The sequence below is a fragment of the Ostrea edulis genome, chromosome 1 (genome assembly GCF_947568905.1).
Source record: "Ostrea edulis chromosome 1, xbOstEdul1.1, whole genome shotgun sequence".
Taxonomy (NCBI): Eukaryota; Metazoa; Mollusca; class Bivalvia; order Ostreida; family Ostreidae; genus Ostrea; species Ostrea edulis.
In genome coordinates, this window is record NC_079164.1 from 18,221,987 (window position 1) to 18,249,166 (window position 27,180).

The following is a 27,180-nucleotide window of genomic DNA, read 5'->3' on the forward strand; positions in this document are numbered from 1 at the left end:
CGGGCTCGGAATCCTTGTAATGCAATGGGGAAATAACTTTCATATCATCATCATTGAGGAAGTAGACGACTATGAGGAAATAAGGAGGCCTGACCTATGGTACAGTATTGGTTATTTAGCATTATGAACAGTTATCAGATAAGCAACGATAAGTACCTGAAATATTTCTAGAATCTCATGTGTATCTGGTCAATAATGCCATTATTTTCATAAGTTGCTAGAAACGGACCGCTGACACAGTTAACATTAAGTTAAAGTCTAAATACTTCCTTGATTTGTTATTCTCTGTAAGTGTTTGACATTGAAGCTTAATTTATCTATTATGTATTCTATTTACTGACATCAGACGCGTAGCTAGTAAGAAGATGAAGTGTACACGAAGTGTGGCAGGGGTCTAACTGATACATGCATGCATGCACCAATAGCATATATTCAAAGGAAGGGTGATAAGGGTCCCCCCCCCCTTGTTTCCCCCCTCCCCCCATCCCAATGGCAGCTCAGCTCTCAATTTCTTTTAGTCCGAGATATTGTCCAGATTAATTATCAAACAATGATCTATCTTTCTCTTGAAAATTAATTAACATACCCCAATGACACCTATTTATTAAACTTTGTTGCAGCTTTTGACATATGTATCGGGTATATATGCTTGTCAGTGATATCGCACATCATAAATTTCCATGATGTTTGATATACACTGTTGGTTTTTTTTTTATTCTAAAACCAAATTCATTTATTACTCACCTATGTGTATAAAGTCAAATTAATCAAGGTGATTTCCAAAGTAGTTTCTTAAGAATGTCATATAATACAGGGTTTGACACTAAGGCACGTTCGACCGATTGAGTCTACTAAATGAGAGGTCCGGTCAGGTAAAATGTCGATTTACCAGAAAAAATAATTCAAACAAGAAACTTTACTTTAAATAAACCATAAGATATCTTATTCTTAATTAAAAAAAACAACTGTAAAGAGTTTGCGAGCAATTTTGAACTGTGTGATGACATAATCTCTATTTTTAGTTCTAATAAATAAGTCGTGGTCGGAAGTGATGCTTTACGACATCTACTCCATGTTAATTAGCATACTTGATTCTGATAAGATCCAGCCGAATCGAACTATTGAAGTCGGGTATACCTGGCAACACGCCAAGAATCAAGTGACCCTGCTACAGTGAAGTAATGAAAATGTTGACCTTCTGTTGTATAAACATTATTCAGCATAGAAATAACCAACATATTTACAAATGATATTTATTTCACCAGTGTAAAAATTAAAAACATTATAATGTCTTAGAATAAGCAACTTTCTATATTACTGTCTCCAAGGATGCCAGCTTGAAGCCGCCTTCGCCTATCAAAATTTTTCGGCTTAATTGGTTTACCCGGTAGGATGCGTGCGCAATTCCGGCTCACAATCAAGTGTGCCACCGGTAAACCCGGGTACGCCGGATCGTTAGAATCAAGTATGCTAAATGTGTGTAAAGTTATGTTTCGGATAAATGGATATAAACCAGTTTATTTGAATTTGATATAAGAAAGTGTTTATCAAATTTATAAATTATGTCGTAAACAGCCGTTTTTCCATGTTGACATATGTAATGTCTCTATATTCAAATATGACTTTTCGTCCTCAAGGAAAAGTATCCCAAGAGAAAAAAAGAAAAAGATTGGAAAAAGAAACAAAGCACCTGGCTTATGAAAGAGAAATTAAAAATAAAAATGGTTGAGGTCACTTTATTCTAAATGGATTAAAGAATTTCTGTGCCAGGTAGAATTTAAAGAAACAGAAAATGTGTTTGAAAATAAAAGCATCAAACTGAATGTCGAGACTAAAGATTTTTTGAGACGATTAAATACGTCTTAGTTCAAACTTAACGTTTGTAATTTGAATTAAGTAGTTAAATATGGAGAAACTATCAGTTTTTTTCTGGAAAGTTGGTCAGGGCTAGTGGATGTAAGGTTAGGTCTAGTAAAAATAATTTGAAGTAGCCCGACTGGTCTAGTGCTCAAAAAAGTAAATGTCAAACCCTGTAATATACATTTATTTCATGCCTACTTGGGAAACAGTCAAAACTATTGCCCCGAAAAAAAGTGACAATGACCCGGAAAACTGTTATCAGAGGTCAGAGGTCGTATGTGTATTCTATTTATCAAGAATCCTATGGGTATTACTGCAGGACATTAACATGATTAATGAGGAAATAGTTATTTATTACAATTTGTAGAGATATTTTAGGCAAAACTATTGGAAGTGTAAAATGTATATTAATGATGCTAGAAATGACTAGTGGTCCATAATGGAGTGTTCATTGAGTAAATAAAGATATCATTCTTCCATCTGTCTTTTCCAAAGTCTTTCAGACTTACAATTTCAGCAATCATTGACTTTGTAATATTCATAGAACACCACTTTCTGAATATTATTGATCATTTCAAAAATACTTACTGACAAATTTGAAGTTAAATATATGAATTATTGAGCCAAAAATAGTCTCAAATTTTAAAATGACCATTTGCAAAAATATTTTCCGGAAAATTTTCAGATTTCTCCCACCATAGGGTGGGTAGGGGTTGTTGTTGGAGGGGAGGGGGTCTGACCCTCCCAAACTGTTCCTTATGGTACTTTAAAACTCAACAAGTCTCCCACCCCGCCAGCACAGCTCATTTTCTGAATCCACCACTGGTTATTATCATTATTACGATGTTTATTCAGGCAAAGCATCACATAAATTACAAATCATAATAAATACATTAATAATGTCAATTAGGGATCACAAATGAATTTTTGGCACATTACTATCATATGTACGCAATAGCACTCCAGTTATTATCACAGCTATATATATAGCTACTAACATCATTTTCAAGATACATGCTTATCACAGAACTAGATCTTATCACAGACAATACAAATTATATACTTTAAATCAATCTTTGCCTAGGATAACCCATGAAAGCAATTTATAAAACTTGCTTATTTAAGTTATTTCCAATGGGGTCCTAAGATGTTATATGAGTTGATTATAGATTATGTATGACTTAAGACAGCATAGACAAAAATAAGATTGAATGTTAGGTGATTTTCCTAGCCTGAATTAAGTAAACTTTGATATGTACATTGTTTAATCTTATATCAAAATATTTTTAAAAATGTATCATTATATACTTTACCATAAAAAACATAATAATATAAATGCTTTCTTCCCTCCTAAGAGCTTCTTTTGCAAGATGCAACTTGACAGCAGATTTAAATCTAACTCTATTACATGTAGCTATATTTTTAGAATTTACTTCCTAAGGAAGTAAATGAATGGTAAAACCTGTAACAAATACTGTGTACATGGTACCGGTATCTTAACATGCATCATCATCCTAAGGATTTTTCTCCCTTTATTTCTAATAGTGTAGTGGCCGTAGAGTCACCTTGGCCTTTGCATAAACATGCCACCAATCGTAGTGTTACCGGACTTGGACGTCACTAAAGAGGTCAATGAAAATGACGGCCATGTGGAAATGGACTTCCTTATGCCAAATGGCATTTTCATACCAATCCGAGTGGATTTTTACGATTCCATAGAGAACATGAAATTGGTAGCTATATCATTTATAGATAGATTCCATTTCATGTCGTGTTGTAATGTTTGTTGTCTTATATAATAAATGCATCTTTTTTGTGTGCAGATTGATGTGTGTTAGACAGTCTTATGTGTCGATAATCAAGTTAAAACTTCAAAGATTCTTCAGTGCTTTTTGTTGTTTTATATTTAACTTATAAAGAATAACATGAAAATTTTCAAGAAATATTTGTTTCATCAAATATATTAAGAAAACAGCATGTTGTTTAAAAGATTATTTTTGCATGAATGATGATATACTTGAATTTTGTGTATTTGTATATATATGTTATTGTAAATCTGTTGTAAGAAACTATGGAAGGAGGCAGAAAACTATCCTTTGTTTAAAAATTTAAAGAGAATGGAGAATTATTGCTTCACATACATCAATCAACAGGGGCAAAAGGTCAGTTATCATGATTTCCAAGGTGAACTATTTTTGTTCTTGATAAATGTTTCCATATGCAATATTTTTTTAAAGGAAAAATTATCATTTTTATAGATTTCATAAATCCGTTTAAAAATTAATTTTTCTGAAAATGTATATGCTTATATCTGTAGAAGGTATATTAGCAGGGTCAATATTCTTCCTAATCCTTGTAGGATGATATTGTGGATGAGGACATGTGCCTGAATGAATTCAAACTAGCAGCCCGGTTCCTGAAATTGGTTGAAAAACAGGCAGACAACAAAACCAGGACCCTGAGTCGCAGTACAAACAATCTAATCGGCATGAAAGGTGCAAATTAGTGTTACTCTTAAATCATATAACTGGGAATGTAAAACTTATTTTTTGCAGTTCAGGTATGAAGGAATTGTAAATATTTTGAATTCTGTTTAGGTCAACAATGCATTGATCATCAAGCACAAGTTTCCCCTGACATCACAGATTTTCGAAAGACCATGTCTTCTTACTGCAAAGATATTGTGAACCGAAGAAACCAGGATCTGTCAGTAAGTCAGTACTGCCGGTTTGTATGGTTCTAACAGTATAATTAATATGGTAGTCTTCAAATCGGTTTAATTAACTGAACTTCCGTCAAAGATGAGCAAGTTGTATACAAATTTCCTATATTTATTTATCAAATTCAATAATGCTGTATTCTCTACCTGACCAGCATCCACAAATTAATCAAATAAACACAATTACATACTTTTATAAAATTGTATTCTATTATGAATAATCATCACAGTAGAGAATTGATTCTGATAGTGCATCAGTTGGGGTTATTCCCCTTGTTCGTCCATTTTGCATTACCTATGCTACAATAGTAAAACCAGTAAATCTTGATTTTAAAAACATCATCACATAAAGTTAGTAACTTATCCAAGTCTCTCAAGTCTACATGTATAAAACAACAACAACAACCCCAGGGGGGTGGGGTGGGGGGGGGGGTTTGAGAGTTGTACTTTGGAATCAAAAGATTTCGGGGGGGTTAAATTTTCATAGATACCCCTATTCCATGAATTTCAAAACACAATGAAATGAACAATTAATTTAATGTTTCAATTTACAGACACATCCCAACGAAGCTGTAAAATCTCAACATTCTATGGAAATTGAGCCCCACTTTAAATGACTCCACTGTATTCCTTCTAGCTTTTATTTACTGATTAACAACTGTCTGATATTACAGGGATTTTTGAGGTTTCAATACAAACATCCAGTAGGGATCCTGAACCATTCAGTTTTGCCTGATTACATTCAGCGCCAGTTAAATGGAGGAATGGTTCTAAGTGTTCATATTGAGGAAACTGGGGTAAGTGTGCCTGCTTATGTCTGTGGCTACATGTACATGTACAATGTACGTGTTTGTTTGTCTGGGTTGTCCCTATCATATGAAGTTGACTGGAAATGAAAGGGATTTCAGGTTGTTTACATTCCTTAAGTTACTAAAGGGAAGATCTGCTTGTCCATGACAAACAATGTACACCTACACTATGCAGTATTATTTTTTTACTAGAATGGTACCAATACCAATTTAATTGGGAAAAGTAGCATCATAATAGAACAAATTGGAAATTTTCTTTCTTTTTTTTTATCAACAAATAGTATTTATTTTCACATTAACACTGAATAAGCCATGTTTTTAACAATGAACAAGTATTTTTAAAAGGGTGCAATTTTATGCACCTCTGTGTAAGAGGAAGTGAAGAAATTTATTAGTTAACTGGTACATTTCATACAAAATGAATTATGATCCTCAAATTATGATGTTTGTTACTGGTCTCAAAATTCGGAAAAGTCAACAGTATTAGGCATTGGGAATGGTACCATTTATCAACAGTATTAGGCATTGGGAATGGTACCATTTATCGACAGTATTAGGCATTGGGAATGGTATAGGGTTATTAAACTTATATCGGTGAATATTGGCACGAGTTGGCTGTCAAAATGCACGAGCTTGCGAGTGCATTTTGACAGCCAACGAGTGCCAATATTCACCTATATAAGTTTAATAACCCTTTTATTATATAGCTAAAGTATTTGGTTGTTAAATTATATCCATTTTCACTCAAACTACTCCAAAATAGACGAGAATTCATCAATATTGCCAGCAATGTGCAATAACAGCATGCATTTCTTAACTGTTCAATATTTAACCCGTCATTAATGCATGAAGCAAACTGATTTTGTAAATGGGGACATCATAATTTATGTACAGGACCGTCATCTGCCATTTTTGCTTGTTTACGTCGTTACGGTAACGTCAATATTGAACGCTCATACTTGGAATGTTTCGGGCGCATACAATTTACGCAATGTAAAGTTAGCGTTCAATAAATTCTCAGGATATTGAACGCTAACATTTTCTAGATTTTACGCAGATTTTATATTAGACTATTTATTAGCTATATAATAATATAGGGTTATTGAACTTATAGTGGTGAATATTGGCACGAGTTGGCTGTCAAAATGCACGAGCTTGCGAGTGCATTTTGACAGCCAACGAGTGACAATATTCACCTATATAAGTTCAATAACCCTTTTATTATATAGCTAAAGTATTTAGTTGTTAAATTATATCCTTTTTCACTCAAACTACTCCAAAATAGACGAGAATTCATCAATATTGGCATCTAAGGTGAAGGTGAGCAATATCGGCATGCATTTCTTAACTGTTCAATATTTAACCCGTCATTAATGCATGAAGCAAACTGATTTTGTGAATGGGGACATTATAATTTATGTACAGTAAAACATTTGCTTAAGTAAATATGAAATACCGGCTCTGTCAGACTCGGAGGACCGCCGTCTGCCATTTTGGCTTGTTTACGTTGTTATGGTAACGTCAATATTGAACGCTCATACTCGGAATGTTTTGGGTGCATACAATTTACGCAATGCAAAGTTAGCGTTCAATAAATTCTCAGGATATTGAACGCTAACATTTTCTAGATTTTACGCAGATTTTATAATAGACTATTTATTAGCTATATAATAATACCATTTATCGGTATCAGTTATAAAAGGGAAAAAAAACACTGTTATAAAATTTTTAGCTAGATTAAGTTGTTTCTAGGACAAAATATGGTTGCATGAGTAATATTAGCTGCAGAACTGTAGCTCTCTGAAAAAATATTTGGACATAACAGAGATGTCTGTTATGTCAAAATATTTTTTCAGAGAGCTACAGTTCTGCAGCTAGAGTAATATGAGTAATATTTCACAAGTCAAAAATAAGATTTAATAATATCAGAAAATAAAGTTATAATTTGTGCAAAAACTTTGTAAAAATTTTGATTTTTAAATGATTTTAATTTGTACAAACATGGCTTTCAAAATTTGGCTAAATTCTACTTAAAACTTGCACAAGCTTTAATTTACCAGAATGACGTTGATTGACAACAAAAAGTAATTTTAAAAGAATTAATTTTGATTGCAAGGAAATAATGACTTACTACACCCTACTTAAAAGAATTGTTTCTTACTCTTTGTATTCTAGTATGAGTCTTTATCTGTGTATGAGGAAATTGACTCAGATGAACAATAGAACCCTTGTTTGGAGTACTGACGCTTTTCTTTCCTTCTTACAGGTGATTTACACAATGAGGATTGAGGCAGATAAAATTCCTAGTGACTTGATAGCCATGACATTGGAGAAATGGAAGAATAACACAGGCAACCATAGCTTGAAGGTCACAGATTACATCCTCAAGGTCATTGGGATGGAGGACTACCTGTATGGGGAATATCCACTGAGAACGTTTAAGGTGAGGTCATGCATTAACACACACAATTAGATCAATGTTGGAAATGCATTCCAAAATTGACAATACCGATAAAAAATGATTATCAAAATCACAATATTTTCAGATTTCCCAGTGTTTTGTCAGTAATAAACCTATTGCTGTTTCATTGCAATTTATTTCTTATTTTGTAATATAAACAATGTGATGTGCAGTGACCTATCAACTTGACGTTAAAAAAACTTTAATAAAATCCCAAGTTGAATGATAAATATGAAGAATTGATCTTCTCTAGTTTGTTTGTATTATGGGGCTATAAACAACAGAATTATACCTATTACCCCCATGCTTGCATAATTTTTGTACCCCCATAATACAAAGTAAAACTCTAGAATTTGCAAAAGTTACTGGAAAAAATGTGAATGGAAATTCATTGTCATAGCTATTTTACACTGTATGTCAAGTCAGTTTATAAATAAGATCCATGCATGTACCTAAAGATGATAGGATGAAGGTACAAAATGCATATTAATAATACAACACAATTTTACTGCAGTATATATTCCGGTGTCTGCTGAGGAACATTGCTCCAGCACTGTGGCTCAGGCTCAAAAGCAAAGTCATGGGTAGGTCATCATTACAGTAATAACGTCTACAAGGCTGATCCAGGGTGTTTAAAAGTTCATTGAACTGACTTTGTGCACTTACTGTCAATAAAGCCAAATCATCTTTGAAAAGAGGCAGTTCAATATTGAATATTTGCAATTCTCATTTTAGTCAAGTGTTTTAGCTGACATTATGTGCATCCAGCTAATTATAGATTTGAATTTTTTGTTGTGATGTTGGGCAGTGATTAACTGATTAAGGTTTAGTTTTTCTTATCATCTGATGTTGTGATGGTTGTGGAATGGTTAAGAATATATTTGATATACATGTATCTGTAAGCATTGATTTCTTTCAGAGAAAACTGTATCTGATTCTAAACCCAACCTGGGTCGTCCCCACCCAGATAGGCCATCAAAGCAGAGCATAAGGGGTCGGAACAGTATTACATCCTGGGACATCCACGTCAACTTCAAACTGACCGTCAACAAAGTCTCCAAAATCATTGTGGATGACAACAGCAAGGTACTGAGATCAAGCATATCTTACTGTAAATCTAATTTTTGTAAAGAAATATGTCTGAAGGAGTTAAAATCTTATTCAAATCAAACAGTGAAAATTTGTTATTTCTTTAAAAATCTTACGGAGAGGACTTTAATATATAGGCAGTGCCTGCTGTCCAATCCTATTATGAATTATCATAATAAAATACTGTTTAAATTAAAAATCTTTTTCATGAACTCCAGGACATCAAAGAACTGAACTGAATAGATGGTATTGATGAAGGGGGAAGCTTTTATGAAAATTTTGAAATTCAAGACGCCTTGGTCATGGGTTCTGGTGCTAGGGTGCACTTTATGACTAATAGTGGAAATTTGTATTTCTTATAAAATGTTCTTGCCATCAAACAACCAAACTAAGTATGTAGAACTAAATATATAGAATATTGATAAGAGAAGCATATTAAGTTCACAGCAATAGCCCCCGCAGACAGGTTTAGATGCTTCTCCTTGTCTGTCTACCTGTCCGTCTTCTGTTCACTCCTCCCACTCTGCTGCTAGGCAACAAAGATGTAAGAAAGAAACATCAGAAGTTCATACTTAGCATAGGGGTAGCTTACAACTACATGATGTATAATGAACGATCACAAAATCTGAAGCCCTTGCCATTTTTAGGTGTGACACTCAGGTTATCAATGAGGACCTTGGGCCCCTTGTTATCATCATGCAGTGTAAAAATCTGATAAAAAAAATCTCAATCTAGAAAATAAGTTGAGATTTTATAGTGAATTATTTTGTCACACCCCAGAAACACATAGAAATGCAAATGTTATGATTCATTAAAACTAGTATTGCAGATATTGTATGCAGTGTAGTCATGATGTTGTAACCAAGCAGTGATGATCTTGGTGAGGCTCTACCGTAAAACACGCTTATAATGAATTCACTCTTATTGCGAAGTCATTTTTATTTCCCTATGAGATGAAAACATTGAAACTTTTATTGGCTATAACAAAGTTTGGTTATAACGAATTTTTGTTTTGCTGGTCCTGGTAGGTTTACTATTACACGGAATTAAAGAAATATTTGGGATTGTAACAAGGGATGTCATTTTGTAGGTGAGGCTCTTTGTGGGGTTGTTCCATGGCCCAGAGACCCTCAGGCTAGAGCACACAAAAGATGCAATTGTTTATGAGGGGGCAGTCAGCTGGAAGAAGGAGGTGGAGTTTGATATAAAAGTGGAAGATATTCCCCGAGACTGTCGGCTCTGCTTTGCTCTTCACATTAAGAAAAACAAGGTAATCTGAAGGAGGAAAAATATTTGGACTTTTTTTTTGTTTTTTTTCAAGAGCTGGACAGGTTATGCTGGAGTACGAAGCAAGAATGAGATTGGCTGTGGGCTGGTTGAAACAGGTCAAAAGGTCAAGCTCTGTGTTACCCATTTTGTGGACTACCTCAGCTATGCCAGTCTCTCACTTGGCGTTCTTAACTAAGTGGAAACAGTAAATGTGTTACTATTTTTTTGAAACAGGTGTTTAGTTCTAAACTTTGATAAGCTTTAAAGCAGTACCTTCATTTTGTTGATTCATTTTTTTTTTAATATGATATTAGTTTGATATTTTTCTTGTAATGTAATGATCTAGAGAAGGTAAGAAAAATAAAGCATTCTGTCATTGTTTTAGGAATATTCAATATTGACGTGGGCCAATATCCCAGCATTTGACTTCAAGTCCCGACTCCTGAAAGGAAACTACCGGCTGCACATGTGGCCCCGTCAGGAACACATGGAGTTGTATGATTCCTGTAATCCCATTGGTAGGTACTGTAGACTGAGAAGGGGGATAACTTACTTACTTACTTAATCCTCTTCATGCTAGGAAGCACATAAGGCCTTGAAGGAGGATAACTATCATTTGTCATTGTTTATCATGTGATTGTAGTCCTGTCTCTTGCAAATGGTGTATGACACCTAAAATTGAATCATTAGAAAGATGTTAAAATTAGTTGTGAATGTGCACAGAAATAGAATTTTATCTTTTAAAGTGCAGCATTAAATACATGTAGCACAACACAATTTGTACATGTCATAGGCGCTTGGGTCAAGGATACTGCACTATAACCTATATGTAAACAATGGAAAAAATTTGAACCTCAAATGAATATTTCTCTCTGATCTATGGTGTCTCTTTTACATTTTTTCATGTTTCAGATACAATATAGCTTTTAAAAATACACGTGTCATTATCACAGAACACTAATTTATTATAGGATTAAACATTCTTTTTGAAGAATTTATCAATGTGTAAACTCCGGACATTTTACTCACAAACTGAATAAAAGTGCAAAGCACTTTTATGTTAAGTTTGTGAGTAAAATGGCCGGAGTTTACACATCGATAAATTCTTCAAAAAGAATGCTTGATTCTTATAATTCCAATTCATTCACTTTATAAACAATTGCAAAAATTTGAATAGTTTCCCCGCACTATGTTATTTGTTTTCAGGCGTGTATGAATACATCGCGTTTTCGGATTTATTATGTATAAACTCTTGTTCAGCTTTATTTTTGTCCAATCAAAACACTTGTAATAAATAACATTGGAATTATTCACATTTTAAGAAATGTCTTATCCCACTGATTCATGATATGTAATTATGAATCAGTGGGATAAGTTATTTTTTTTAAAACGTGGATAAATTAGTGTTCTGTGATAATGACATGTGTATTTAAGCTATATGAAACATGAAAAAGAAGAGACACCAAAGATCAGAGAGAAATATTTATTCGAGGTTTGAATTTCCTCCACTGATTACATACAGGTTATAGTGCAATATCCTTGACCCAGGCGTCTATGGTACATGTACATACTTTCCAAAATATATTTAGAGTTAAAGATGCCATTAAAAGAAAATTATACGCTACACAAATGACCAGAATTTCCCCTCATGTTTTAAGAAAGTGTAAGACTCTTTGCTTAAAACCATCTTGAAATTAAATGTTTTACTTAAACATCAATGTTGAAAAAACATGTGTACATGTATGAGAAATGAAAATGTTAAAAAGTAATCCTGTCTGACTGATTGTAATTGTACTTCTGTTTAGGTACTGTGGCCATGTCTGACTGATGGTAATTGTACTAGTGTTAGAATGATTCTGTTTAGGTACTGTGGCCATGTCTGACTGATGGTAATTGTACTAGTGTTAGAATGATTCTGTTTAGGTACTGTGGCCATGTCTGACTGATGGTAATTGTATTTCTGTTTAGGTACCGTGGCCATGAATCCTCAGGTTGATCATTCGACTACGCTGGAGTTTACAGTTCCAGACTTTAACATTCAGTCACACATTATGTATCCTCAACATGAAAAGGTAAAACAAGCTATTTACAGATCCTTACATTCTGAATCAGACATTGCAACTGTTATCTTTTGTCATACATACGTATATAGACATTGGAATTCAGAGTTTTGAATTTACCGTATAGTGATAAAGATGAAGAAGATGGTGATTTTTCATTGGAAAAAAAATCATAAATGTGTCTATAACTTCTGTCAGAACCTGTTTGCAGTAGATATTCTATAACCTGTGAACCTGTTTGTTTGCAATAGATTTTCTAGAACCTGTGAACCTGTTTGTTTGGTGTATTTTTTGTATAACCTGTGAACCTGTTGTTTGCAGTAGATTTTCTATAACCTGTGAACATGTTTGTTTGCAGTAGATTTTCTAGAACCTGTTTGTTTGCAGTAGATTTTCTAGAACCTGTGAACCTGTTTGTTTGCAGTAGATTTTCTAGAACCTGTGAACCTGTTTGTTTGGTGTATTTTTTGTATAACCTGTGAACCTGTTTGCTTGCAGTAGATTTTCTATAACCTGTGAACCTGTTTGTTTGCAGTTGATTTTCTAGAACCTGTGAACCTGTTTGTTTGGTGTATTTTTTGTACAACCTGTAAACGTATGTGTTTGCTGTAGATTTTTCTATCTTAACCTCTTCACCTGTTTGTTTACTGAAGGTTTTGCAGTGTGCCAGTGAGAACATGGAGGAGAAAGGAAAACCTGGGTCTCCTGTGAGTATCACACTGTACATCACTTCCTGTGGTGATTCTATAGCACAGTGTAGGGTATTTATAGTATCACACCGTACATCACTTCCTGTGGTGATTCTATAACACAGTGTAGGGTATTTATAGTATCACACCGTACATCACTTCCTGTGGTGAATCTATTGCACAGTGTAGGGTATTTATAAATGAGTGCATTTTAATTAAAGTAGAAGAGATTAAGAGCGGGGAGAAGCTTGCTCAAATATACATGTAATATTTTTGTGTCCAGCTTTTTGTGTATACAAGGGGACATTGACCTCACCCATCCCTGAGTGTGTCATGAAACTGTAATCAGGTCAATATCTATTTTTTAAAATACTTTAACAGAGAGCTTCACGTTCATCAAGTACAATAACAATACCCTCCAAGCAATACTCCTCAAAAAGAGCGGAATCAGGAAGCCACTTTGAATTTATGTGTTTCTTTGTAAAAGTAAGCCATAATTGGATGACCAGTTTCAGGAATATTTTTCTTCCTCAGAATTGGCACCCCAGTAAAACTCACATTATTCAGTTTGAGGAAGTGATGGATGATGACAAGAGTGGAAATCGTCAGTTGGCTGAGCAGGAGAAGAGTCTGATCTGGATGATGCGATACGAAATCCGTGACAATTATGACCATGCACTGCCACTTCTCCTGAATGCTGTCAAGTGGGACAACCATATTGACGTGGCTAAGGTTTGTGTCATTGATGGTAATACATGTAAGTTGGTAACCGTATTGACGTGGTCATGGTTTATGTGATTGAGGTTGTCACATGGCAAAGGTTTGTTTTACTGATGTTGTCAGTTGTTCACCGTATCGACATAGCCAGTGTTTGTGTCATTGATGTCGTCTGTTGCTAATTATATCGATGTGGTCAACGTTTCTGTCATTAATGTTGTCACTATTACACATGTACATTGATCTTTTAGAATCTTGCAAAATCTTATATGAAAGGGCAATGAAAGGCTACAATTTTGTTAAAGGAGACGGTGTATGACATGGTTTTTCAGTACAAATCTCATTATATCGTCTCTATATTGCCCTGATTCAAACAGTATGATAATTTATTTATGTATTGACAAATTTTGGTTTGTATAAGTTTGAAATGATGATAAATTACACCAGTTTGAAATGATGATGAATTAGAGAAGAAATGAATTTATCATGCTAGTAAGAAATTTCAAAATTTTAGTGTTTTTCGTAGAGACTTAATTAAACAACATTTAAGGCCAGTTCAACTTAATTAGTAGATTATCATTCGTGTTCACAAAAATATGGGGCGGTTGGGAGGATTTTATTATTTAAATTTTTATTTCCCCGAGAAAAAAATTTTAATGACAAAGGCATTACACAAAGTGTTAATCAAGTTAACATTCAAAGAATCCTTGGTAGAAGATATAAAACCAACTTTCTGTGACTTTAATCATTCACTCATGTCACTGGGAAGCAAGTTTGTTTGAAATCGTGATTTTTGCGAAAATTAAAAAAATTGGAGCGGGCCATTTTTTGAGGGGTGGACAGAGATGATAATCTATCAATTAATTTTAATTGGCCTAAAAGTAAAATCAAATGATCAATGTATATAATACAATTGCTCAGTACGTGATTTTGAAGGTGTGAGAGTTGATATCGAGCCTCTGTTTCAGATGATGGCTCTCCTGCAGTCCTGGCGACCAATAGAACTCCAGCATGCTCTGGCTCTACTGGACTTCCATTACACAGACACCAATGTTCGGGAGTTTGCCTGCAAATGCTTGGAGGAGCTCAGGTCAGTATTCAGGGCTGAATTTATGAATCAAAGATTGACTTTTATACATGTATGTATGTGTAATGTAGGAATCAATTCAGAATGCATGATTTTGTTGCCAAGTATAGCATCCAAAAGAATCATTTGAAATTTGCCTTCTTTAACTTCACCTCTCTTTGTTTGGCAGTGATGATGATCTGTCTCAATATATGCTACAACTAGTCCAGGCCCTGAGATTCGAGTCACATCTCATGTGTCCACTCGGTAAATTCCTGCTGTCTCGAGCTCTTGAAAACCAACATCTAGGACATCATCTTTACTGGCTTCTTAAGTAAGACATTGAAATATTATATACATGTACACTGCATCTGGAAATTATAATAATTGTATCTGAAATTGTGTATTGGTAGTCACCTATCAGTTTTAGGACCTCCCCTCCCCCAAATACTGATACTGTAAGAGTTTCCACTATTCAATGGGTGGTTCTTATACAACTAGGACAAAGTCAAATTGTACAACCCATTTGTACATTCAAGAAAACTACTTTTACGTGAATTATTTTAACAATGATGATTATTATTTGCAGATTAGTAAATTCTCAAATTTTCACCATTCAATTCATCACTACATGTATTTACCTCCAAGTTTTTGTCGGGATTATTTTCCTGCTAAATGAATGTACATGTACATGTAAATCTCCTGTTACAACACCAAATTTGCATACCACCATCTGCCACCATTTTTAAAAGAAACATCCATGACAGAGTGTCAGATGTCTTGATGTACCACTAAAGGTGTTCAATCAGTGAAGCTTTTGATTAGTCCTCAACCTAGATCACTTGTGAAATGCTAGCAGTAGTCCTGATAGTCCAGTTAATTTTAAAGACTAAAACAAACAAGATAATTGTATAATAATGATTAGTATTGTTTTCTGTTTGTATGAAAAGGTAAGGTATGCATCATCTCACAAGCAAGTGCTTTGAAATTCGGACCAAAAAATTGAATTGTGCATATCTGTTCAATCATGAAAATATGCCTGGAAACTATAATGACTTCTGTGAAAGTCAGAATGATGAGAGGCTCGAGAAGTTTAAAAGTAGAATTTCATTCAAAAGACGCTATTATTCAAATACTGCTGTGAGAAAAAAGAAATTGTCTAAAGAAGTGATTTATATAAATCGTAATGATGATACAGTATGTACGCTGTATTACTTAGTAGCGGATGCATTTTATTGTTGAACAAAATATTCTATCCATGATAAATATAAATATCATAAATGTATTTTAAGATGTCCAATAAATGTATGGAAAATTTAGATTAATTAATCTTGTATTATCAAACTATAGCGACTCTGTTAGATCACGGATATGACAGTGAGCAGAATGACAAATATCTAGTCAATTATTTGGGATTATTTGTATATAGCATCAGATAATCTAGATTAATCAGACTTGCATCATTAGACTACAGGTTGATATGCACAATATTCAGTTTATTTTCAAATTCATTACGCGCACATGCAGACGCGTGCACATACAAACAAGCTTGTCCTTGAGTTGGTTTTATAAATCTATAACACTTGTTGTAGATTGGTATTAAAAGTATATGACACCTGCTGTCAATCAGTACAGTGTATTAAATTCCTTGGACACCTATTGTAGATTAGTATTATAAGTCTTAGACACCTATTGTAGATTAGTATTATAAGTCTTAGATACCTATTGTATATCAGTACTACAAGTCACTATAAGTCTTAGACACCTATTGTAGATTAGTATTATAAGTCTTAGACACCTATTGTAGATCAGTACTATAAATCTTAGACACCTATTGTAAATTAGTATTACAAGTCATTATAAGTCTTAGACACCTATTGTAGATCAGTACTATAAATCTTAGACACCTATTGTAAATTAGTACTACAAGTCACTATAAGTCTTAGACACCTATTGTAGATCAGTATTATAAGTCTTAGACACCTATTGTAGATTAGTATTACAAGTCACTATAAGTCTTAGACACTTATTGTAGATTAGTACTATAAATCTTAGACACCTATTGTATATCAGTACTACAAGTCATTATAAGTCTTAGACACTTATTGTAAATTAGTATTTTAAGTCTTAGACACCTATTGTAGATTAGTATTATAAGTCTTAGACACTTATTGTATATCAGTACTACAAGTCATTATAAGTCTTAGACACTTATTGTAAATTAGTATTTTAAGTCTTAGACACTTATTGTAGATTAGTATTACAAGTCACTATAAGTCTTAGACACCTATTGTAAATTAGTATTATAAGTCTTAGACACTTATTGTAGATTAGTATTACAAGTCACTATAAGTCTTAGACACCTATTGTAGATCAGTACTATAAGTCTTAGACACCTATTGTAGATCAGTACTATAAGTCTTAGACACCTATTGTAGATTAGTACTACAAGTCACTATAAGTCTTAGACACTTATTGTAGATCAGTACTACAAGTCATTATAAGTCTTAAACACCTATTGTAGATTAGTATTATAAGTCTTAGACACTTATTGTAGATTAGTATTATAAGTCATTATAAGTCTTAGACACCTATTGTAGATTAGTATTATAAGTCTTAGACACTTATTGTAGATTAGTATTACAAGTCACTATAAGTCTTAGACACCTATTGTAGATCAGTATTATAAGTCTTAGACACCTATTGTAGATTAGTATTACAAGTCACTATAAGTCTTAGACACTTATTGTAGATTAGTACTATAAATCTTAGACACCTATTGTATATCAGTACTACAAGTCATTATAAGTCTTAGACACTTATTGTAAATTAGTATTTTAAGTCTTAGACACCTATTGTAGATTAGTATTATAAGTCTTAGACACTTATTGTATATCAGTACTACAAGTCATTATAAGTCTTAGACACTTATTGTAAATTAGTATTTTAAGTCTTAGACACTTATTGTAGATTAGTATTACAAGTCACTATAAGTCTTAGATACCTATTGTAAATTAGTATTATAAGTCTTAGACACTTATTGTAGATTAGTATTACAAGTCACTATAAGTCTTAGACACCTATTGTAGATCAGTACTATAAGTCTTAGACACCTATTGTAGATCAGTACTATAAGTCTTAGACACCTATTGTAGATTAGTACTACAAGTCACTATAAGTCTTAGACACTTATTGTAGATCAGTACTACAAGTCATTATAAGTCTTAGACACCTATTGTAGATTAGTATTATAAGTCTTAGACACTTATTGTAGATTAGTATTATAAGTCATTATAAGTCTTAGACACCTATTGTAGATTAGTATTATAAGTCTTAGACACTTATTGTAGATTAGTATTACAAGTCACTATAAGTCTTAGACACCTATTGAAGATAAGTATTACTGTATAAGTCTCTATAAGTCTTAGGTACCTGTTGTAGATCAATATTTTAATTCCAACACCTGTTGTTCATACATGTTATAAGTCTTTCAAACTTGTAGATCTGAAATGCATGAAACGACGGTGACAGTTCGCTACGGTCTGATGTTAGAGGCCTACCTCAAGTCTTCCCAGGACCACCTTATGATACTCAGCAAACAACAGGATATTCTAGTCAAACTCTGCGCTTTCAGTGAAATTGCCAAAAACTCTAGTGTAAGTTTTAAGGAAAGGAAAAGGTTATTGAGAAGCCAGATTCAATGATTAGAACACTAATGTCTCTCTAGCATAAAAAAATTAAGACATCTGTAGTTTGATCAACCCAATTTATTTCTGTACACAGTCATTAAAAAAAAACCCATATCAATGTTTTATCGGAATATGTTAAAAAGTATTGTAAACATACTCCTTATGACTCATATTTAACATACTTGTATAAATTTTTAACAACAGACAACTTCAATTTGATTATAAGTTTAAGGGGTGCTACTCTATTTTTTTAAAGCATAGTGCGTAATCTCTAAATGCATTAGATTTAAATGATTTATGATTTCTTACCAATTCATTGTAAGTTCCAGCAGTCAGCTGTCATATTGGCATCTTTAGTTTTGCTGCTGAACGATTGTAGAAATGTAGTCAGGAGTCGTGATCCATTTTTTAAATATCCAATAAAATAGCAACATTCTAGTGCAAGTCAAATGATCATATACACTGTACATGTACTTAACATGGATTGAATTATAAAAGCAAGGTTTTACAATTCTCGAAATTATCATATTTACAGTATTCACGTGAATATGAAACATCACTTGATGATTGCTGTTTCGAAATTTTCCTGTACCATTATTTGATCTCATTGTTTCTTTATTTGGATTCATTTCTATTTTGCAGAAAAAAATGCAGAAAGTCAAAGAGGATGTGAAGAAGCTGATGCATCAGAAGGTGGACATTTTGTCTGGACTATACAGTCCCCTTACTCCTCAGCTCTCTCTCAAAGATCTACTGTAAGTTCACACCCCTCAAATCTCTCTCAAAGATCTATTGTAAGTTCACACCCCTCAGCTCTCTCTTAAAGATCTACTGTAAGTTCACACCCCTCAGCTCTCTCTCTCAAAGATCTACTGTGAGTTCACACCCCTCAAATCTCTCTCAAAGATCTACTGTGAGTTCACACCCCTCAGCTCTCTCTCAAAGATCTGTAAGTTTACACCCCTCAGATCTCTCTCAAAGATCTACTGTAATTTCTCACCCCTCAGATCGCTCTCAAAGATCTACTGTGAGTTCACACCCCTCAAATCTCTGTCAAAGATCTACTGTGAGTTCACACCCCTCAAATCTCTGTCAAAGATCTACTGTAAGTTCTCACCCCTCAGATCTCTCTCAAAGATCTACTGTGAGTTCACACCCCTCAAATCTCTGTCAAAGATCTACTCTAAGTTCACACCCCTCAGATCTCCCTCAAAGATCTATTGTAAGTTCTCACCCCTCAGATCTTTGTCAAAGATCTACTGTAAGTTCACACCCCTCAAATCTCTGTCATAGATCTACTGTAAGTTCACACCCCTCAGCTCTCTGTCAAAGATCTACTGTTTATTAATTTTGTTTGGACTTATATGTATTGATATGCAATATATTTAGAAATACTGTATGTGTACACAATCCCCCTCCTCCTCCCCCTCCTCCTGACCTCCCTCAAGGTTGTGTAAAAGTTCATGTATCTGTTTGCTCTCTTGACCTCCATCAAGGTTGTATGTATTTTCCCCCTCCATCTCCCCCCAAGATCTGCTGTAGTTTTCACAGAGCTCCCTTCTTTATTACCCCCTCTTCCTTGTCTTTCCCAAAACAGGTAAAAAATACAATATAGAATGGATTCAGGTAGAGTAACATTGCATTCTGATGACTTGTGCCAAATGTTAATTATTTCTAATTTTCATTCAAAGAGTTGACAAGTGTAAGATAATGGACTCCAAAAAGAGACCCTTGTTAATGGAGTGGACAAATGCAGACCCCAAGGGACCAAATGTTCTTATCATGTACAAAAACGGTGATGGTGAGTATCAGAAAAAGCAAATAATATTACTTATACACACTAGTAATCTGACTTCTGGTACAGGGGCATGTCTATCAAAATACAAATAAAATTAAATTGCCAAGTTATAAAGTACACCATCATCTCATGATTTGATCGTTTTTATTTTTTAATTAAATTTTATTGATGGCTTATGCATTCAATAGATGTGATGTATTTTTATCCCCAGATCTTCGACAAGATATGCTGACTCTGCAGATTTTAAAGATCATGGATAATATATGGAAAAATGAAGGCCATGATCTCAGGTAGAAAATGACTGCGTGTCTAGTTTTGTCATCTCAGGAGATTTGTGTTATAATATTTCCCAATACATGATTAATGAGGATTATTTTGCACTCTCTGATGTGATTTTTCTGTGGTGTTGATAGGATGAATCCTTATGGCTGTATTGCCACAGGGAGGGAGGAAGGGATGATAGAAATTGTGACACCCTCAATGACCATCTCCAAAATTCAGAAGTGGTACAACAAGGGAGCATTTGCGAAAGAGGCCCTGTATGAATGGCTCAAATTCAAAAATCCCAAGGAGGAAAGGTACCCCACATACCTGCATGCATCGGTGGTCAAGTACTATTTGTGTTAAACCGGCATGTTTTTCTCTTTAATGCACTGATCAGTTACAGATATTAACTACATTTTTGTAAAAAGAATTCATGGTCACTCTTTTGTAGAAAAGAGTGTGCATGTTTATTTCAACAAACTTGATTATGCCTTTGTACACTACACTGTATGTGCATGTTGTAGTCTGTCTCAGGCGGTGGATGAGTTTACTTATTCGTGTGCTGGGTATGCAGTAGCCACGTACATCCTGGGTATTGGTGATCGACACAATGACAACATCATGATGAAGGAATCGGGACAGGTGCTTTTTAACACGTTCTGTCATCCTATATGTACATACTGTATGTAGATAAACACTCGTTATCAATATATTTGATATGCTGTACATGTACCTTAAGAAAATTGCTTTTTTTATATTAAAAAAATGTTAGAAGTCATTGGTACATATGATTATGTGTTGAGACTTTGCAGTCTGTAATATTCATGGGCTTTTTTGCTGTCCGTGATTTCATACACATGCATACTACATAAAAATTATCGTAATTTTAACACATGCATATAAATTATTGTAATTATGTTCCTCTATCTTGATATCTCTCTTTTAACAGCTTTTCCACATAGACTTTGGTCATTTTCTTGGCAACTTCAAATCCAAGTTGAATATTAAGAGGGAGCGGGTGCCGTTCATTCTGACCTCGCATTTTGAGTACGTTATTAGGAGAGGAGAAAGAGACAAGGAGAATTTTGACAGGTGAGTCCTACATAGAAAGTATAGCAGTTAGTAGTGTCCATGTTCATTGTAAAAGTTAGTAAGTAATCTCTATGTTCATTGTAAAAGTTAGTAAGTAATCTCTATGTTCATTGTAAAAGTTAGTAAGTAATCTCTATGTTCATTGTAAAAGTTAATAATCTCCATGTTCATTGTAAAAGTTAGTAATCTCCATGTTCATTGTAAAAGTTACTAATCTCCATGAGATTTACAATAAACAGTGGTCTCCATGAGAAATATAGCAACTCAAGCTATCTGTGATCTCCATGGAAACCAGTGGTTGCTATGATTCTATAACAGTCAGTGGTTATTATAATTCTATAACAGTCAGTGGTTATTATAATTCTATAACAGTCAGTGGTTACTATGACTCTATAACAGTCAGTGGTTACTATGACTCTATAACAGTCAGTGGTTATTATAATTCTATAACAGTCAGTGGTTACTATGATTCTATAACAGTGGTTGCTATGACTCTATAACAGTCAGTGGTTGCTATGATTCTATAACAGTCAGTGGTTACTATGATTCTATAACAGTCAGTGGTTACTATGACTCTATAACAGTCAGTGGTTATTATAATTCTATAACAGTCAGTGGTTACTATGACTCTATAACAGTCAGTGGTTACTATGATTCTATAACAGTCAGTGGTTGCTATGACTCTATAACAGTCAGTGGTTATTATAATTCTATAACAGTCAGTGGTTACTATGATTCTATAACAGTCAGTGGTTACTATGACTCTATAACAGTCAGTGGTTATTATAATTCTATAACAGTCAGTGGTTACTATGATTCTATAACAGTCAGTGGTTGCTATGATTCTATAACAGTCAGTGGTTATTATAATTCTATAACAGTCAGTGGTTACTATGACTCTATAACAGTCAGTGATTATTATAATTCTATAACAGTCAGTGGTTACTATGACTCTATAACAGTCAGTGGTTACTATGATTCTATAACAGTCAGTGGTTGCTATGATTCTATAACAGTCAGTGGTTACTATGACTCTATAACAGTCAGTGGTTACTATGATTCTATAACAGTCAGTGGTTACTATGATTCTATAACAGTCAGTGGTTACTATGACTCTATAACAGTCAGTGGTTATTATAATTCTATAACAGTCAGTGGGGTCTTTTTGAAACATACATGTAACAGACAGTGGACCCCATGGGAATTATAGCAGTCAATGATAGACATGAAATCCATAATAGTCAATCTATATTTCTGGTTACTATAGTATTTTAGTTATTTTCAGTGTCAATAACTTGTTCAGGAAATGGTTTCTTTGGAAAATTTAAGAAGCAAGACAATCACTGTTTTTTATAGTCAGGAAATTTTACCTGTGATCTTAAATTTCATTATTACATAATGGCCTACATTTTTGCAGTTACTGCCCTTACACCGGAGGTATCTATTCCTATTAATGATGCAATGAATTGAGGACTGCAACGTGTTGTGCGCTCCCTGTATTCAGGGGGAAATAACTCGCACTACACTTCAATGTATCTCATTGTAAATGTGAAATACTAGTAAACTTGAAAGTTTCGTGATTATTTATTACATTATATTTTGTTGCTGGTTAGGTTTCAGCAAGTGTGTGAGCGAGCTTACATGATCATCAGATCCCAAGGAGCTCTTCTGATACGGCTCTTCATGATGATGTTGTCAGCCGGAATACCACAGCTGACCAATGTTAGTGACGTCAGTTATCTCAAAGAAACCCTGGCACTAGACCTAGGTGAGGATGAGGCCAGAAAGAAGTTTACTGACAAGTTTAAAGAAGCCAAAAACAAAAGCTGGTCAACTAGTGTCAACTGGGCAATCCATAACATGGCACATAAGTGAAGACTTCATTATTCAATTGGAAAAGGAACTGGCAAAAGTTCTGTTCATTGTAGCTATGGTGCTAGATTGACAATGTTCAGGGATACTGTGTTTTGCACTAAAAAGTGTGCATGGGGAAATGAACAAACTTTTGCCACAAAATTTCATTTTCATATTTCTCAGAAATTTTCCCAGATGAATTGTGGAATAGCAGTGACTGTAATGCTGAAGATTAGACAAAGCCTCCTGTGTGTTCTGTGTTCAGAAACACTGGTAATTAAAGCCAGTGTCTACCAAAATATAGTCAACAAACTACAATTTTGTATCTAAAAATCTTTAAAAGAACAAAGCAGAATAATAGATTAACTTTAGCAGAAAATTTCTTGCAATTCTTCTGCACCTTTGACTTCTAAATATAGCATATACCTGAGAAAAACATGCAGAATGCAAAATATTGCAGTTGTTGACCTTGATGACATTGCACTTATCCTACATGTATTTCAAAGTTATTGTGTAATATAAGTTTGTTTTCTTAACAGATATATTGAAAAATTAGAGCATAAGAATGCAACATAACTGTACATATTTGAGATTATTACATCTGCTCTTCCTCCAGGTCTGTGTCAGTGTCACACCTTCTGTATTTAGACACCCTACTGTAACTTGTAGATCTATTTTTTGATATTTACATTTTCAATGGTTTTGCCTTTGATATATCTCTACAAATTGTAATGATAGCCATTTCCTTGGAATTGCCAATGACCCATTTATAAGTCGATCTTACTTTTTTCAAGAATCGGTTGACAATTTCGAATCCATGCTCTAATGTTTTTACCTGTGTTTGAAATGATAATTTGAGAAATGCGCCGATATTTGATATTTTTTCTCAACAAATCAATTTCATGTCAATACTTTTATGTGTGATTCTGAGATATGACATCGATATTTCACTTTTTATTCTCAACAAATGAAACAGTTACTATTTTGTTTATTTTGTCCATGTTTTTGTTGTTTAAAAAATATTAGGCTATACATTACACCATCCAGAAAAATAGGAATCTTCTTAGGACACTCCTAGAAGTCGGACATTTTTTGGACCAAAATTTAACTCCAAAAAATCTGACTTATAGGTGAGTATATACGGTAAATATAGGACATCTATTTTTATGATTGGGAATTGCAACAGATATTATACAATTATGGACTGTTTAGCAGGGAGACATCACAAATTATCGGGTCTTAATAGGGTTATCACCCAAGGGTGCCTATGCGCCCGAGGTTGATAACCCAACTCGGACCTGATAATTTGTGATGTCTCCCTGCTAAACAGTCTATAATAGTTTTATTATCCTAAAGAATCTGAACGGTAAAAGAAAACTATCACACATTTATTGACTTGTACCATACTGGTACTTTTTCTTCTTTTTTATCTAAAACGTCAACAAATTCATAACAACTTTCTCTGCAGAAAATTCTTATAACTTTTCAATGGTTTTCGAGTGGTGAAACCAATGTTACCCTCAACTACATTTGTACATGCACTGTTTTGTTTTACGCTCAATGTGACTGTCATACATTTATTAGATGTAAAGCAAAACACTGAGGTTAGAGAAAGTTAAACAAGAGAAAGCTTTCAATTGTGATGTCACAGTAGAATGATGCAAAAACATAACGCCAAACATAAACATTTCGTAACGTATTTCAAAACAAAAACGTATACATCAAGTGAAATGAAAAATTGCATTCGAATAGGAATATTTTTCTTCTCAGTTGTTATTTGTGACTGTTACTGTTAACACTGAAGTTATTGATTAACGATCACCATTAAAAAGAGCTTTCTCGCTTGTGCCATTAAAATTTATCTTCTAAAGGGAGACAACACAGTTGTCACCCTGCATGTGAGGGAGACACCACGAATTGTCTCCCTCTACGTGACCAGCCCTCGACCAAGGAAATTGACTGTATTATTCTGAAGGATAATAATAAAGTATAATGTAGTTTAATGTAAGAAATAAAATTTCATTTTTGAAAATGTACAAGGGTATGAACTGCAATGTTTCATGCCAGCATACCAACGTGCTACTTGAAGTATGTGGGTGTGAAGTGTCACAGCTCTTAACACTACCATTAACCTTCTCCACCCATACCTCTGTGCCTTTGTCATATCTTTTACACTCGCTCTGAATTACACTTACTGTATATTGTATGTTTAACACTCGGTGGTTCCTTTGTTTATGACAAGTATCTCTAGAATTTTTTGAAATCTGTTTGGATGTGAAGAAATCCTTTTCTTTTGTTTATAATAATTTGTATACTTCAGTATACCATTTTTAGCTTTGGAAAGGTTGAACGATACTCAGTAAGCATCTATAGGCCTCATATATACTTTTGTCTTCTCAATTTTCATCAAATTTCTACTGTATTTATTGAATGTTGAATATATTTTTTTCATTTATTCTATGCAGGAAACTTTGAAGACAACATTGCAGCAATTTTTAATATTTCTTTCTTATTAATTACCAACATCTTCACACTTGATTAATTTTGCATGATATACTTTTTGTTATTAAATTGCATATATTAATTTTTGAAATCTTGTTTCATATGCCAAAGACTGCATATATTTAAAAGCTTGATCACTACATGGTGTGGGTGCAAGTAGAATTAGCATAATTCATCATACGTAATTATTTTTCATTCACCATGAGGAACAAAAACACTTTATTTCAAGAGATAATTCAATATGCAAGTGTGTAACCATTATTGTGAATATTGAATTACCTTCGTAATGGAGGGTTTTCATTCCTCGCGAAAATTGAAACAGAAAATTAATTTGGTATAACGAATTAAGCTTTTAATGAGTAAACATTAACTGACCAAGGTTTGCACTTTAAACTTATTTTAATACTTTATATGTGTACTAACTATTCACTGTTCTTTTTGAAAATTATAAATTTGATACGCAAATGATTTTACATGGTGCTGTTCATTTCATTGATCTCATTTCCATTCTTATATTACATGTATCTGTCTGTAAACATTCCACTTTCAGAAAAAAACGTAGATTTATTATTTGTATTAATGTTCATATTACATATTCATACATGGTATTAGATTTCATTTAATGCTCAACAATGCTTATATACTTGTATTGACTTTATAAAGAATGGATTGTTAAGATAACATGTTATGGCAGTCTGCTTTGTTAATACAATTTTGTCACAACATTCCTCTGCATTGTTGAAGTCATAATACACAATATGTTGAAACAAAAATAAATTATTAATACAAACTTGTATGCTTTCTGATTTTGGAAGAAGCGATTTCAAACATTTTCATGCCAGTAAACCTTAATTACGCTTTGTAATACAAGATCCAATAGTAATTATTCCCCCTTGCAACGAAGTTGCGGAGGGCATGTTTTGACCCGTCCGTCAGTCCCTTTTTTGTCAGGGCAACTCCTCGGAGACTGATTAACAGAATTTCGTGAAACTGTACTTAATAAGGACACACTATAGACGTGCATATTCCCAGGAAATGCTGATTCAATAATTTTTCTGGGAGTTAAGCCCCTTTTGAACTTAGAATTTCGAGCCGTCTGTCCTGTTCTTGCAGTAATGCAAAGCATTACCATTCATTATGTGAGGCATTGTCAAGCAATGTTGGATTGTGGGGTATGTGAGCTTGCTCACTTTTGCTTTCTTTCATTTTACATGCACATGTATGCAAGGCCAGACAGATACA

At 33.7% G+C, this 27,180-nt stretch overlaps 1 protein-coding gene across 1 annotated transcript; it reads left to right on the forward strand.

The window, feature by feature from the left end:
* On the forward strand, positions 1–26,728 carry LOC125662937 (phosphatidylinositol 4,5-bisphosphate 3-kinase catalytic subunit delta isoform-like). Its single transcript, XM_048895279.2, has 24 exons — positions 1–99; positions 3,406–3,593; positions 3,927–4,022; positions 4,220–4,355; positions 4,458–4,570; positions 5,254–5,376; positions 7,655–7,831; positions 8,364–8,433; positions 8,769–8,935; positions 10,029–10,208; positions 10,593–10,725; positions 12,176–12,279; positions 12,921–12,974; positions 13,491–13,688; positions 14,642–14,763; positions 14,930–15,073; positions 18,242–18,395; positions 19,071–19,183; positions 20,120–20,229; positions 20,438–20,516; positions 20,640–20,804; positions 21,015–21,132; positions 21,440–21,582; positions 23,196–26,728. Exons 2-24 carry the CDS (start codon positions 3,444–3,446, stop codon positions 23,455–23,457), a joined length of 3,111 nt encoding a protein of 1,036 aa, XP_048751236.1. The 5' UTR covers positions 1–99; positions 3,406–3,443; the 3' UTR covers positions 23,458–26,728.
* The last annotated feature ends 452 nt before the right edge of the window (positions 26,729–27,180 follow it).